This window comes from Vigna radiata, unplaced genomic scaffold, assembly GCF_000741045.1.
Source record: "Vigna radiata var. radiata cultivar VC1973A unplaced genomic scaffold, Vradiata_ver6 scaffold_158, whole genome shotgun sequence".
NCBI lineage: Eukaryota > Viridiplantae > Streptophyta > Magnoliopsida > Fabales > Fabaceae > Vigna > Vigna radiata.
Window position 1 is genome coordinate 734,256 of NW_014542914.1, and position 15,527 is coordinate 749,782.

General features: G+C 29.0%; 2 protein-coding genes across 2 annotated transcripts; both read right to left on the minus strand.

Moving 5' to 3' along the window:
• Positions 1 to 213: 213 nt before the first annotated feature.
• Positions 214 to 1,021, minus strand: LOC106752449 (agamous-like MADS-box protein AGL80). Its single transcript, XM_014634133.2, has 2 exons — positions 943 to 1,021; positions 214 to 805 (listed from the first exon to the last, which is right to left on the minus strand). The coding sequence occupies exons 1-2, from the start codon at positions 1,019 to 1,021 to the stop codon at positions 315 to 317; spliced, it is 570 nt and encodes a 189-aa protein (XP_014489619.1). The 3' UTR covers positions 214 to 314.
• A 4,429-nt stretch (positions 1,022 to 5,450) lies between these two features.
• LOC106752450 lies at positions 5,451 to 6,566 on the minus strand. The gene has a single exon (XM_014634134.1). It carries the CDS (start codon positions 6,564 to 6,566, stop codon positions 5,451 to 5,453), a length of 1,116 nt encoding a protein of 371 aa, XP_014489620.1.
• Between the last annotated feature and the right edge of the window lie 8,961 nt (positions 6,567 to 15,527).

Below are 15,527 nucleotides of genomic sequence, written 5' to 3' on the forward strand. Positions count from 1 at the left end.
TAGATCTTGAGCAAGTTATGTGAACCCTAGATGGGTATGGAATAGATTTGAAACTAAAACCAAATTAAACAATAGACAGATAAAACTATGTATGAATGCCATATTGTCTAGAACAAAACATGCTATTTCTTTCGAAACCTTAAACTATGTCATCAAACAAAGTTTCACTTTTCAATAGTATCATTAAAAATGTAAAATCATAGCAACCAAACATAGAACAACTCAATCAAGAGAAACCTTAAAAATTTAGACAACAAGAACATCTTCCAATGTTAACACGCATTCTCATCACCAGCATTGATGCTATCCACAGACTAATTTAGTTTTTCTCTAGAAAAATTGGTCATTGGCACATGAACCTGTGCTTGGTCTCCTTGAGCCATGTTTTCTGGTGTCTCCTCTTGGGTATGGAGCATAGTGATTTTGTTTCTAATTTCATCCAAGTTTTGATCAGTGAAGAATGAAAAGTCCTTGAGATAACTCATGTTGTTACTGTCAAGGTTGTTGCCTCCATGAGTGAGGTATTCACACATGAGAAGGTTAATCTCCCTCTTCCTATTTTCATTCTTCAGTTTCTTCAGCTGCTCTTTGCCTTTGTCAATTCTTTGTCTTATAAAGCTTTCTTGGCAGAACATTTTCTTTCTTTTCTCAGCCTCAGACACACCATTGAACTTGGAAATCACACTTCTGGCTTCTGATTCAGATGGCCAAACCTCTGGCTTGTTAGGCAGATCAGGACTATACACTACAGCACATGCATCAATCCCACAAAGGACAGTGATTTCCCTGATCTTTTTCATCAAACCTGTTCAGAAACATATACACCAAGAACCATATAAGAATTTAGAGAAGGTGCAAAATGCTCAAATTGAAATTTTATCAAACAGTAAATATGCATGAAGCATAGTTAAAATTATATATTTAAAGAAAAAAGATTTCCACCATTTTTCCTTTTCTTGAAAGTTGCTTTCCTCTTTGCAGGATCTGTTATGTAAGCAAGTTCGATCTTGGCTCTAGTCATGACTGTGATCAGAAAAGAAACAAGAGAGGAATGCAAGATTTAGGTTCTAAAAATGTTATTTTGATGTGTCTTTCTCATGATTCATGTTATGTTGTTTATATAAAAGAAATTAGGATGTAATTAAATACTATAATTTTTTGGACAATTTTTTAATAAATAAAAGAAAAACATTAATTTATTTCATGAATTTTAAAAATATAAATGAATATATACATGAATTAATTTTAATTTATATAAAAGTATTTATTTATTTTATTTTTATTTACCAAATGTTGTTATGACAAGTCCTTATCACCATCTCCATCTGATTTGCTTTGTTTTTTTTGTATGTAAGTTTTTTCTCTAAAAATAATAAATAAGTTCATCAGCATTGAACTGTTAGAAGGGTTTTACAATAAAAATATATTTTAAATGACTTGTCATATGTGAATGATAAATGAAAAATATAACTTTTTCATTTTAATATTCAAATTAATTTTATCTTTATTCTTTTATCTCTTGAGATATGTTCTTAACTATACTTACTTTCTAATTATTAACAGGTAATAATTAATTTTGTATTAATTTATTCCTGCATAAGTATATTATTGAATGAATAACAATTAATAAATGTATTATTATTTATTAAATAGTACTTATTTGTTTGAAAAAAAATCATTAATTCTATTAGGGAAAAAGGTGATAACAGCTTTAGAAACTAACATTTAAATATTTTTCTAATACGAAGTCAAAAACTTTTAGTTTTAAAAGTTAGATTGATAAAAAAAAAATTTGAAATATTGAGTAGGTTTGTAAAGGTCAAAATTGCATCACATTGAGGGATTTATATTTGAATTTTCCAAAATTGTTGAGAATACACCGCTAGAAAAAAAATATATAAAAATGGATCATTTGTAAATACTGTAAATCATAAAAGCATATTGAATATTATTATAAATATCTATAAAATAAAAATAATAAGAAGAAATAAATCTCTTTAAAAATTAAAATTAACTTATGTATAAATTAATATATAAAATATTATTTTCTAAATTTTATTTTAACATTTGTATAAACCAATTTTAATTTATGGAAAAACCTGTTTCATTTTTCTTATAAATATTTAGGTAGACACTTCTTCAACATGCTAATTCTGATTTACTTCATTGTTTAATCTTTCTTTATTCAAAACCTTTGCTTACATTTAATTAATTATTTTCTTACCAATTTAACTCTATACCTATTGTTAGAAATGTCAATGGATTGAATTGGACACAAATAATATTGTTATTTGATTCTTAAAAAAAAAATATCTACTTCTTGTCCTGTTATTAATTGAATACTCATTTAAAAAGCATTTGCAAGTATTTTAAAATTTGCTAGTATATGTAAATATTCACATATAATTAAAATAAATATTTTATAAATTTTTAAAATAAAATATAAATAAAATTACAAAATATATATATAATTTAATATAAATTAAAATATAATTTTAATTAAATTTAATTTAATAAAATATAAATTAATTTTAATTTTAATTAAATTTAACTTAATAAAATATTCAAATATTTTGCCATCCTAACATATTGTATTTTGTACAGACGATCTTCAACTTGGTTTTATCGTAATAATTGAAGGTTGAACTACTTAATTTTTAAAGCGTGAATTTGAAATTTTATTATTATTTAGTTTATGTAACTGTATTCAGGCAATTAATTAATAAATGTATGGTTAAAAAATTATTATATTAAATATAATTTGACATTTCTCCAAATATTTAATTAATTATTTAATGTAGATTAATTATTGTTCACACTTATTTCTTTTACATAGAATTTGCTATAATTAGAATTTTTTTATAGAATTTGTTTTAATTAGATTATATTAGAATTTTTAAAATACTAATTTGCACCATCGGATGTTTTCTTATCTCCCAATTCATTTCATGATTTTCTTTCTATTTCTTTTTTTTTTTTTCTGAAGGTAACATCTTTTCTGGTTGACGGCCAAGATCTGCTTAAAAGCTGGCATTATAATTGGGTCATGATCAGTGGATCTCGATCTGAGGTTTTGGTTGCGAAACACCTTGTTTATTGCTTTCCTATGATATATTTGTATATTATACAATTGTTTCAAATTTTCTATAATACTTTTATTTAGGGTGAAATATTTTTATAGTTTTTAAATTTTATTGAAAAATTAAAATTTGTTTTTATCTTAAATTTTGTTATCTTTTAGTTTTAAAATTTCAAAAGTAAATAAATATAATTTTTTAAATTAATTTTATTTGTAAAATGAAGTTTGAATTTATTTATAAATTGATTTTATTATTAGTCAAGACTTTCAATATATCTTTTTCAAAAAATAAAAATAAACAAATCTGGTTAAAATAATCTCTAATTCATGACTTTGATATTATGTTAATAAGTGAATTTTAAATATAAGTGATTTTCATAAAATCAATTTATAAGATGAAGTTTATATCCACTTATATATTCTAAGATTAAATATGTTTTTAGTCCTTATACTATCAAGCGATTTTGGTTTTAGTCTCTCTTTTAAAGTAAGGTACATTTTAGTCCTCCTCCTTAAGAAAACTTTGATTTTAGTCATCCAAAACTAACACCGTTAAAAACCAGCTGATGTGGCTAACGGTAGACTGACACGATTTTTTTTCTTACACTGAGTCAGTGTTTCTCACCTTTTCTCCCTCTCTCTTCCTCGTCTCTTCCTTCCATCTTCCACCCAACCTCCCCACCCTCTGCAAAAAGGTCATTGACAAGAGGAGCAAGTATTCTGGCCTCTATTAATATCTTTGCACTTGGATCACATGATGATATCTGATTTAGTGCCTTTAGTGCAGCTTCTCTTGATTGCTTATTACCACTTTTAATTATATTGATCAAAGATGAACCCACTCTACTAGCAATAAGAACTTTAACATGATTGTTTAAAACCAGCTCCCCAAGGAATCCCACCAATGGTGAGTTTGGTTTCTAGTGGACCTGCAAACATTTTAATAAAAACAACTTGATACCCGCATGGAATATGAAGTTCTACAAGCAAGGGACCAATCTTGATGACAAACATTTAGGGTTTTTAATGTAAATAATTGATCAAATATAAGAGAGCACACTCACATTACCACCACAATGCAAATTTAGTTTACCTTTGGCCACATTCTCTAATATTTCTATGAAATGATATCTTTAATCTTTTTTGCAACGCAAAGATATTATTGAAATTGATCAAAGTACCCTCAATCACAAAAATGCACAAGAAGAAGAAAAAAATTACAAAAAAATGTAGATCATTCTAATATTAATCCAAACAATGGAAAGGAATGTTTTCATGCATACATCTAATTGTTCATCAAGATACCACCAAAAACACACGACAAGCTTCCTCCAAAATATACAATCTATTTACCAAACCATGACATTATTACCTTAATTTTTGGTAATCAGTATAGTTTCTGGTGTTTGGGGTGATCAATATTTTTTAGATGACATTATTGCTCTATTATTGTTGATGGTTCTTATTTTTCGTTCGGCTTTGCCATTTTGGGGAGAGGTATATGGACAAGAAAAATGAAATTTCATGCCATGAATGTGACAAAAATTTTTAAAAGACTTGTTATTCAACTCCTTCCCATTATCACATTGAAAGCATTTAATATTAATTTCAAATTGAGTTTGAATAAATGCACTAAAAGACAAGAAAATTTGATAAGCCTGTGATTTGCTGCCAATGGGAAATGTCCATAAAAAGTTACTGTAATCATCCAAAAAAAGAATATAATGCTTATGACCTGCAGAACTTAAAGTTGGTGATGTCCACAAATCACTATGTATTATATCAAAAGGTTTGGTAGTGGAAGAATTTGAAACATAATGTGGTAACTTAATATGTTTCCCAAAAACACAAGATTGGCACGTAGAAGAAAAAGTAGAATGTTTGCATTCAATAAATTTATTTTGCCTAAGAGAACGTAAAACAGGTGCACTCGAGTGTCCCAAACGACTGTGCCATAAAACGGAAGAAAAAGCTGCAAAATGTGATGGAGTGGTGGTTAATGGAGTCGTGGTAATAGGATATAGGTCCCCAGTGCTATCACATCTCATTAGTGGCATCCCTGTCGGAAAATCCTTCACACAAAACCCAAAAGGATCAAATTCAATAGACATAGAGTTGTCGGTTGTTAAAGGACGTACAAAGATCAAGTTTTTAACAAGTTTAGGAGCATGCAAAACATTGTTTAAAGTCAAAGGTGGGTGGGGAGGTGATAAATTTGTTTGTCCATATCCGAGAATTGGAACTGCATGTCCATTGCCAACAATAATATTTTTGTTAGTGCTCAAATTAAAATAAGACGAGAGAGTACCTCGAGAAGCGGACATGTGAGATGTTGCACCGGTGTCCATGTACCAATTTTCATCAGGAATATTCAGAGATAAAGTGTGCATTGCTGCATTAATGTTAGTGGGTGTTGGTTGTGAAGGAGGTCCATTAGCTGCGAATGCCTGTTGGGACGATTGCTGAGGATTTCGGGCTGACGTGTAGGAGGTTGTGGAGTAGCCCATGAATATGTAGGGTAAGGGCAACGAGGTGCAACCCATGTTTGTGGTCCCCAAGGTCCCCACGGTGGGTATGACGTCCACTGGGACTGTTGATTTTGCCATGGTCGTTGGTGTGATGGTCCGCCGTATTGTTGACCATTGTGGTGGTGGGTGTTGTTACGACCTCTGCCACGACCACCATTATTGCGTCCTCGTCCCCGATTTGGGCCACATTTCAGGCCATTGTTGCCATGAGTAGAGAAAGGATGAGTGCTGGAATTGTTGATGTGGTTAACATTGGAGACGACATCACTGGAATTATTGGTTATGAGTAGAGCAGTGCTGACATTGTTGACGGTGGAGGCGACTTGCTTTGCTTTATGAGTTTCTTCAAGGATTAACCTTGATCGTGCCTTATAGAAACGGGGTAAAGGATTAGTCTGCTGAATGAAAGTAGCAACCCCATCATAGTTCTCATTTAAACCTGCAATTAGTTGAAGAACTAGTCTTTGATTTGACACCGGTGCACCAACGTTAGATAGTTGATCGGCAAGCATTTTGAGCTCTTGGCAGTATGCCGAGATGTTGGGATAGTCGTCCATATGGACGTGGGTGAATTGATTCTCCAAGTACGCAGCGCATGAGGGTTTGTTGTCTTGGAAGATATTTTGCAGTCGTTCCCATGCTTGTTGTGCAGTGAAGTCTGATTGCAAGATGGTGTGGAGAAGATCGTTGGAGATAGTGCTATAAATCCATTGAAGCACGATAGTGCCCAAGCGAGACCAAAGTGCAAAATCGACTTCAACAATTGTTTCCGTATTAGTGTCAATTGATTGAGATGTAGGTGGGAGAATGTGATCGAGAACTTGGTATGCTCGAAAATGGATTTTGAACAACTCTGCCCATGAAGAATAATGACCTTTGTCCATTTCTAAAGTGATAAAGATGAAATGCTTGATGTTGTTGACAGCAAGGGCAAGGTGGAATTTGGTTTGGTCAGCCATGGATATGAAGGAAAAGAGGAGATGAAAGAAAGGGAAGAGGAGGAAGACGCTGTTTTGAAGGGGTAGGTAAGGTTTACAGAGGATCAGATATTGACTGCTGATACCATGTTAGAGATTATTTCCCATGATTTTTATTGATATGATAGTATGAATATATACATCAAAGCAAGAGGAATTCTCGCCTATGATTATGGGTCCTATAAAGATGATTGATTTCTAATAATTATTTACATGAGAAATATCTGCTATGCATTTATTTTCGTTATCTAACAGTTGTGAGTTGAGGAATAGAATAGGGATGCTGGGTGGGGAGATTGGGTGGAAGATGGAAAAAGAGATGAGGGAGAGGGGGAGAAAAGGTGAGAAACACTAACTCAATGTAAGAAAAGAAAATCGTGTTAGTTTATCGTTAGCCACATCAGCTGGTTTTTAACAGTGTTAGTTTTGGAAGACTAAAATCAAAGTTTCCTTTAGGAGGACTAAAATGTACCTTACTTTGAAAGAGAGACTAAAACCAAAATCACTTGATAGTATAGGAACTAAAAGCATATTTAACCTTATATTCTAAAATGCCTTATCATTAGTCAACGTAGAACTTTCAATATTATTTAAATTTAAATGTATCAAATGATGTAAATAACTTAAAGGTCAACTTGTTGTTTAACATGTAAAAAAAAAAAATATAATCAAGTCAGATAAGAAGAACTATATATTTATCTATTTTTAAAGTTTAGAGAACAAACTCTCAAAATGTAAGATAAAATGAATTTTAATGTTACATGAAAGTATGTATATACACTAAAAGCATCCTTTTATTTAATATAATATTTACATTTACTCTTAATTATTAATTAATATAGAGCCTAATTCATGTAAACAATTTAGATTTTCTCATGCCTAACTTAAATTGATCGTACATGTTCCAATATTCAAGAGCATTGAACATGGTAATAAAAAGATTCCTACTACGATAGATTCACCAAATTTTAATTAACATATGGAAATGGACTTTTAAGAAGTGTGTTTATTTTCACAAAATTAACTCTTTAAAATATTTTCTTCAGTCAAGTTGAAATTTGGTGCTCTTTATTGTATCACCTCATACTTGAAACTTTTAATAGTACATAGTGTATTGAACATTTCATATCATTTTAACAAATTGTCATTAAGATTTTTTTTTAATAGAAAAATGATTAGATTTCATTTTAAATTTATCTAAATAAACAAGTAAAAAATCTATAAAATAGAGAAGTTATATTTAGAAATACAATTTAAAAAAAAAATCTTGTGCAAATTCATACTGTTTTAAAATTTAATGAAGTTTTGTATAACAAATTATTTTTATTTCATTTTTTGAATAAAAAAAGTTTTGTTTTGATACACTACTTATCTATATTTGAGTTCAACTTATTTAATTAAGTTTGACATGAGCTAGGTTCAATTCAATCTCATGCACAACTCATTACCACTACAACCCAAAATTTCATGGTTGTTGTCATTCATTGTCAACAGAGCTTACCACATTGAAGATGAAACAGGTCACCAACATCGTTGACAAGATTTTTTTTTTCTTTTCCTTTTACAATGTTTGCATTTCAATTTCTATACGAGCCAATACGATGTCGATCGAGAGCAAAGAAGCGAACACTGTATATGGGGTTTCTTCCTCTTTTGCGTAATGGTTCCCAATGATTTTTATTATTTGAAATAAATTGGTTGGAGTGTTATGTTGGTTCATGAAAATCGAAAAATAAATGAAGAAAAGGAGGGAGGAAAGATGAAGAAGAAAGTAGAAAACCCAAATCGAATTTTATTGACGGATTTTTTGTCATCAGTAAATCATTGGTAAAAATTTTTTTCCTTTATTGATAGATTTAAATTGTTTGATAATATAAAATTTGTTTTGAAGTGTCTTTAGGTTTTTGTACATAGTTTTCCATTAATAATATTACATTATTTTCCATCAACTTTATGTTGTCTCTAATGCATAGTAATTATTAGTATAATTATAGGGACAAACTATTTTAGTTGTTGCCTAACATTTTTATTTTAGTTTGTAACTACTAAAATTTGTCTCTTTTTATCGTCTGAATCACATACAATGATCAGTCTCTCCAAATTTCGTTAAATTACATTTTTCAAATAGCATACTTTTGGCATTGCCAATTTTAGATATGTGAATTTAAAGAACAAATGGAATTCAGAAATATTAAAAAGTAAATTTTAAGTCTAACTTAATCCGATAAAATTGGTCTGTAAGATAAAATTTACATTCATTTATATACTGTGAATTGATCTTATTTCTAGTTGATGTAGGACATTTAATATACTTTCATCGTGTTAAGACATATACATTTCGTATATAAGACTAAACATTAATAAATAGTTTGATAGCAGTCTAATAGTAGATAAAATAATAAACTTAACAAATATCAAATTTTCCTAAATATATTACATATGAATTTAATATAAGACATTACATAAACCTTTCTTCAATTTAATCCTTTCCAAAGTTAGCATTTTCAACTATGTACTTCTTAAAAAACATCCTACCCAACATCTCACATACCTAAATATGTCATTACACATAATAATAATAATAATAATAATAATAATAATAATAATCATATTATCATGCATTAATTATACTAAACTTAATCATCATAACATACAATAATCATAGACACAACCATCTCTTCACACAATAATCATGTCACAGACACTCATCCAGATGAGACGTTGATGCAAAATTATGGGAGATTGTGCACTTGTGATGATCTCCACTTTCCTTTACAGATACACTTCCAGTAGCATACACCATGTTATTCACAAGGTTAGTAAACACCTATGTCCAAAATCGGCACATAGATTATGACATCCTGTCTCTCTCAACACATAAATCATCCTTCTTTACTTGAGACTAGATAGTTATTAAAGTATCAGGATAAGCTCCAATAACAAGATCCTCAACATCAACGTATACACTAATATAATGCCACTATATAATCTCTCCACGAGACGCTTGATCAATATCATATCGTGATCATATTCATCAACTCATTCATCATGTTATACGCATTTGATTCAAATTCATGCTTGTAACTGAACATAAAATAATTTTCAAATCTATACATACAATTATTCAAGATTTCACTCAATAGGATTACAAATTCTTAAAAAAATTCCTTCTTAATTCTTTCTTGGTTTTGCATCCTGATTGCACCGAAAGTTGCTTGTCCTTATTTGATTTAATTTTTTTTTTTAAAAAAAAATTTGGAGAAATGCATCCCACCAGGTTTGATCCCGTAATTCTTTCTTGGTTTTGCATCCTAATTGCACCGAAAGTTAAGTTGCTTGTCCTTATTTGATTTAATTTTTTTTTAAAAAATATTTTTTGAAGAAATGCCTCCCACTAGGTTTGATCTATGTCCCCACTATTACAAGGTATTTACCATAATTCTTTATTTAATTTACCATTTTTATATAAAATTATTAATCACGTTTTCTATACATAAAAAAGTTATTACTAATAATAATACTAAGAGAAAATTCCTAATAATAATACTAACAGAAAATTTCTACTATTATTAAGGAGGATATTTTCATGGACTTTACAATTTTCATTTCACAAAAGAAATGCCATAAGTTCAATGAAAGCAAATGTATTATTCAATTTTCTTATTTTCATTCCATATGTTTTTAATTCATATTTCTAACCTTATATATAACACCTTGAAAATAATATTGCTTAGTAGAAATGAAAATGAACAAGAAAGCATGATGTGGGAAGCATTTTCTTCCTTCTATTTACATAAGGGACACAACATATCTACAAATTTAATAGCAATGTTTCTCTCTATCATGTTATAATTTTTTTACTGTGTATTAATTATCTTATATATCCATTAAGACAAAAAATTTGTCTTACAAAATCGCATTTTTTAAAATTACATTAAAATTAAACTCAATTTTTAATATGATATCAAATCATCCATAAATATATATGTTACTTGTTATTAAATATTGCACGACCATTCATTTATATTTAGTTTATATATATATATATATATATATATATATATATATATATATATATATATATATATATATATATATATATATATATATTTGTTTATATATAAAAAAATTAGATGGAACTAGGTTGAATTTTGGGAAAGTTTTGCTAGGGACATTTATTACAGATCCTCATAATCAAATTTTGGAGGGTTCATCTGAGATGTTTTCTTTTATCTGTGCCATCTGAGTTGTCTTGGAAAAAAATTGGTAAGTAAATACGTGGAAGATATATTGTTTATAAGGCTTACCATAAACGGAAGATAAATGAAAAATACCATACCTTTTTCTTTCTCATCACTGGAAGATAAATTATTTTTACATTGTCTTTTATCAGTTCCTCTATAAGTATAACAATTAATAATTCTATTAATATTTATGGAATATTACTTGTATTTTTTAAATATTCCCATTTTGTTTATTCTTTACGGGGAATATATAAGTTGTTAGCACTATAGGAACACAAGTTTGGATATTTTTCAAAGGACATGCATGAAAACTCTTAATTTTATAAGTTAGAGAAAAACCATAATTTCAAATATGGAATAAAAACTTCATAATTCCTATTCAGTATTTTATGACTAAATTGTCATAGTTGGTAAATATAAAAAATTATCTTATATGGATTTAAATTTGATCTTTTGATTCATGTTAAAAACCAAGTATACCAAACTAATTTAAACAATAACCAAAAAAAATCGATGTAATTTAATTAAAAAGAATCACATTAATTTCGAGGCATTAAACAAATAATTGAACAAGTAAATTTACTAATTGATACTTTGTTATATATATATATATATATATATATATATATATATATATATATATATATATATATATATATATATATACACATGTTATTCTTATATATGACAATAATCATATTAGTTAAAAGATTTCAAGAGACTTTAACATTAAGTCATCAAATGGTTATACCATCAGACAGATTACTCTCTAAGCATACAACGTCAACAAACATCAAAGTGTTGTACCTTTAAAAATAATTTATTACCTTAATTAATATCTATAATTAGATGACCATTTATAAAAGAAAACTTTGAATCTTAAAAAGAATGGTGAAATTATATTATAAAGAAGACACGTTATCTTTAATTAAACAAATTTATTCTTTCATAAATAAAAAAATGTATTTATTTATTTAATAAAATTAATACAAAAAACTTTTTATTTTTAAATAATTAAATACTTTTTTGATTAAAAATTTCATAATTTTTTAATATTATTTTTATATAGAAAAGAATAAAACCAAAGTAGGTCATCAATTTTTTCCATGCCATTATGCAACTTATAAGAATATCTACTTTTCTACATTATGATTAGTAAGATAGAAAGATACAGGCGGAGGGTTTCTGATGTGAAAAGAAAAAAGAAAAAAAGAACTAAGGAGTGAAAAAGAAGTAAACGCAACTATGATATCTTGTTCAAATATGTGAAGAAAAACTTAGTAGAAAAATTTAGCAGAAAAAATTAGTTTGAAGAGGTTTTATATACTAGTTATCTCATATATTTGATTTAATTTATTGTTTAGTGTGATATTTATTGTGGTTTTCTTGTATTGCTATTTACGTTGACAAAAAAAATATTTTTTTATTTATTCTTGAAAGCTTTAAGAGAATTTGTAATGTCTTTCTTAATTACTATTAGAAGAAGTTACTAGTGTTTGTTGGTGTTCCTATTTTTTGTTTTGGTCATCTCATTGTTTTCATATTATTTAAATAGAGAAAAATTGATTTTAACTGTTTGCTGGTTTTGTTGTCTTTTTAACAATTAGTATTAAACCTAAGTAACCTAGACGGTGGACGTAGGTCACAATCAGTCGGTCTAGCGAGAAGCAAAAAAGCTAGCAAAATCGAACGTAAAACAAAAAATAAAAAACACTCTATTGTCTCGATTGAGGTCCCAACCGAGGTAATAGAGTTCGACATATTGCCTCAGTTCAATAGGAACTGAGGAAAAATCCTATTCTTTTTTGCCTCGCTTGTAGAACCGTTGTCTATAGACGAAAATAACGGTTGCCGTTTTCCTTGACTGCACTAGTGAATATACCAATGTAAAGGGATTCATACTTGAAGAAGAGATTGTTGATAATATAAGTATTAATCTAAGTCTTACATTAAATAAGGATAAAAAGGATAAATATCAAATAAAAAACCAAGGTTGATAAATTCATTATAAAAAATATTTTCTTTCACTTTAATAACAAAAAAATAAAAAATTAATCAAACTAAGTGTACCATATAATCGTCTGGTCAACCATAGACCAGACGGTTAGCTGTTATTGAGATGTACAAATAAATCACCACCAGACCAAACGGTCGAGGAGTTGGACCGATTAGTCAATAATCAAAACAATTAACTCTAATGTTGAACAACTTAAAGATAAAGTATGATTACTACATAACTAGGTTGTTACTAATCAAATGTATCTATTTCAAAATCTATAAATATATATTTGAGGTAAAGAGATAGATGATATACATTTATTACACCATTAATATTAAAATTGTCAAATGTTAAACTGAATTTGACATTTAAGTACTTTTTTTTCAAGTACACTCCAAACTATTATAAAAAAAAACTTATAATTAAAGACAACTTTAAACCTCTAAACAATCTATGGTTGGACTCTGAACCTCAACCCTACGTAACATACCAAATAACATATCAAGTATCTCACAAAGTAATAAATAAGTATCTACCAAAATAATCAATAAGAGATTATTTGTAACAGTATAAAGAAACCACCCAAAACCCGTAAATTTCGTTCAGAATATTTAGTTTAAATTTGAATATGATCGGGTTAAAATTTGGTTGATTAACTCTGTAATATAAAATATAGAATTTTAACATTAAATATATCTAACTGTGTAGGATAAAATAATTATAAAACTTACATTAAGTTATATTTTATAGTAGATATTTTAAAATTAATAGGTTTATTATAAATGCAACATCATGTTTATAAAATATGTTTTATTACATTTTTTTAGAGAATATAAGTATCACTAGTGCAAAATAGGGTTTTAACGTCACTCCAAAGATGTCTGACCAGAAAACATCTAACGTAAATGATTGACCAATGACATTTTCGTAAATAAGTGGGCATATAGACGTTAGTTCGGAGGGACACCGACCTCTATAATATTATAGACACCAGTACCCTCCAAACTGACGTGTATATGCCTTACAGGTAGGTGGAAAGTCATTTCTTTTCGCCATATAGACGTCATTTAGGAGGGGCACCGACGTCTATAATATTATAGACGTCTGTGCCCCCATAACCGACGTCTATATGTCTGTCAGGTAGGTGAAAAGTCATATCTTTCCGCGATCTAGACATCAGATCCTACCAGAATGACATCTATATGCAATTATAGACATCAGCTCCCCCTAACATCTATATGTACTACAAATATTAATTTTTAAATCGAATGGACGTCTCATTAGAGAGAGCCCGACGTATATTCGACAATAGACGTAAGTCGCTAGGGAAACCGACGTCTATAGTATTCTTTTAAATAAGACGTTACTAACAAGCAGTTACTTGCACTTCATCATCTTCCTTCACCTTTTCTCTCCACGACATTGCATTTCCAGGTGCGTTTGATCTATTTTGAACCGTTTAATCTTGCGTTTACTCTGATTAAAGTAATCTTTGATGTATTATATTTCGTTTGAACCGATTAAAATGAGTTTTCATTGTGTTTTGGTGCAGTTTTTCTCGTGTATTTGGGTAGCATAGTGCACTTTCTCCCTTTGCTAGCTTCCTCGTAAGAAAAGCTTGCGTCTTTTGGATCTCTTATGGCATTTCAACCTAAAGTCGAACCTGGGTCCTTGCCTAGTTTCCATGTCATTGTATTATTTTTCTTTGGCGGTTGGAATGGAAGAAGGCAATGACCCATATTCTGTTTTGGGTTGAAATGCCATGAGATATGCAAAAGACACAATTTTTTCTTATGAAGAAGCTAGCAAAGGAAGGAGGTGTTACAACGCTACCCAAAGACACAAGCAAAATTGCATTAAAATACAACGAACATTCAGTAGACGTCGGTTAATGCCATATCCGACGTCTATTGTCGTTATAGACGTCGGTTAATGCCATCTCTGGCGTTTTTATTGTGTCCTTAGACATCGGTTATTTGCAGGTATGACTTTAGTATAGACGTCAGATGGGGAACTTAACCGAGGTCTATAACGATGTCGTACCTGCAAATAACCGACGTCCGATTAACGTCATTCATATAGATGTCGGACGTTAAAAGCCTAAAATAACATATGACTAAAACCTTTTCTGCACTAGTGTATTACACTATATTGGAATGACTTCATACTTGCTCTAAAATTATACAAGGAGCCTATTTTCAAGCTCAAAATCCATCCAAATCAAATTTAACAATTTCTTTTTTTTGAAAGGCCATATAAATTTTAAAAAAAATTAACAATTTTATGATAACAAGAAAAATATTCAAATGAATCTGCTTTAATTTAAATAATTAAAATCATACATAATTTCATTTTTATTTTATTTTCTTACTATCCTGCGTAGAGATGGCAAATACTTTGCTGGAACAATCAAGTTAACACAGTTGTCAACTATAAAGAATGTGTTCTCTCTCTCAGTGACACACATTCTAGTACTGTCGTATGGCTTTAATCGCTTTATGCAAATCTAAGTCTCCAATTCAAAACTAAACCCAATAATAATTGTTGAGAGCTTAAGTATTTCGAATAAAATAATTCACCAGAACTTTTCTGCATACCAGAACATGATCAGACACCAACATTAAACTAACAATACTGCTTACAAACAAATGTTTTTTCTGAAGGAAAAACACGACAGTTCCGAAGCTATATATATGTAGT

Excerpts from the sequence above, each read along its gene's own strand:
- LOC106752449 (XM_014634133.2), bottom strand. The coding sequence starts at position 1,021 with ATGACTAGAGCCAAGATCGAACTTGCTTACATAACAGATCCTGCAAAG. Across the intron at positions 806-942 it reads TTTCAAGAAAAGGAAAAATG|GTTTGATGAAAAAGATCAGG; the intron begins GTGGAAATCTTT and ends GTTTCTGAACAG.
- LOC106752450 (XM_014634134.1), bottom strand. The coding sequence starts at position 6,566 with ATGGCTGACCAAACCAAATTCCACCTTGCCCTTGCTGTCAACAACATC.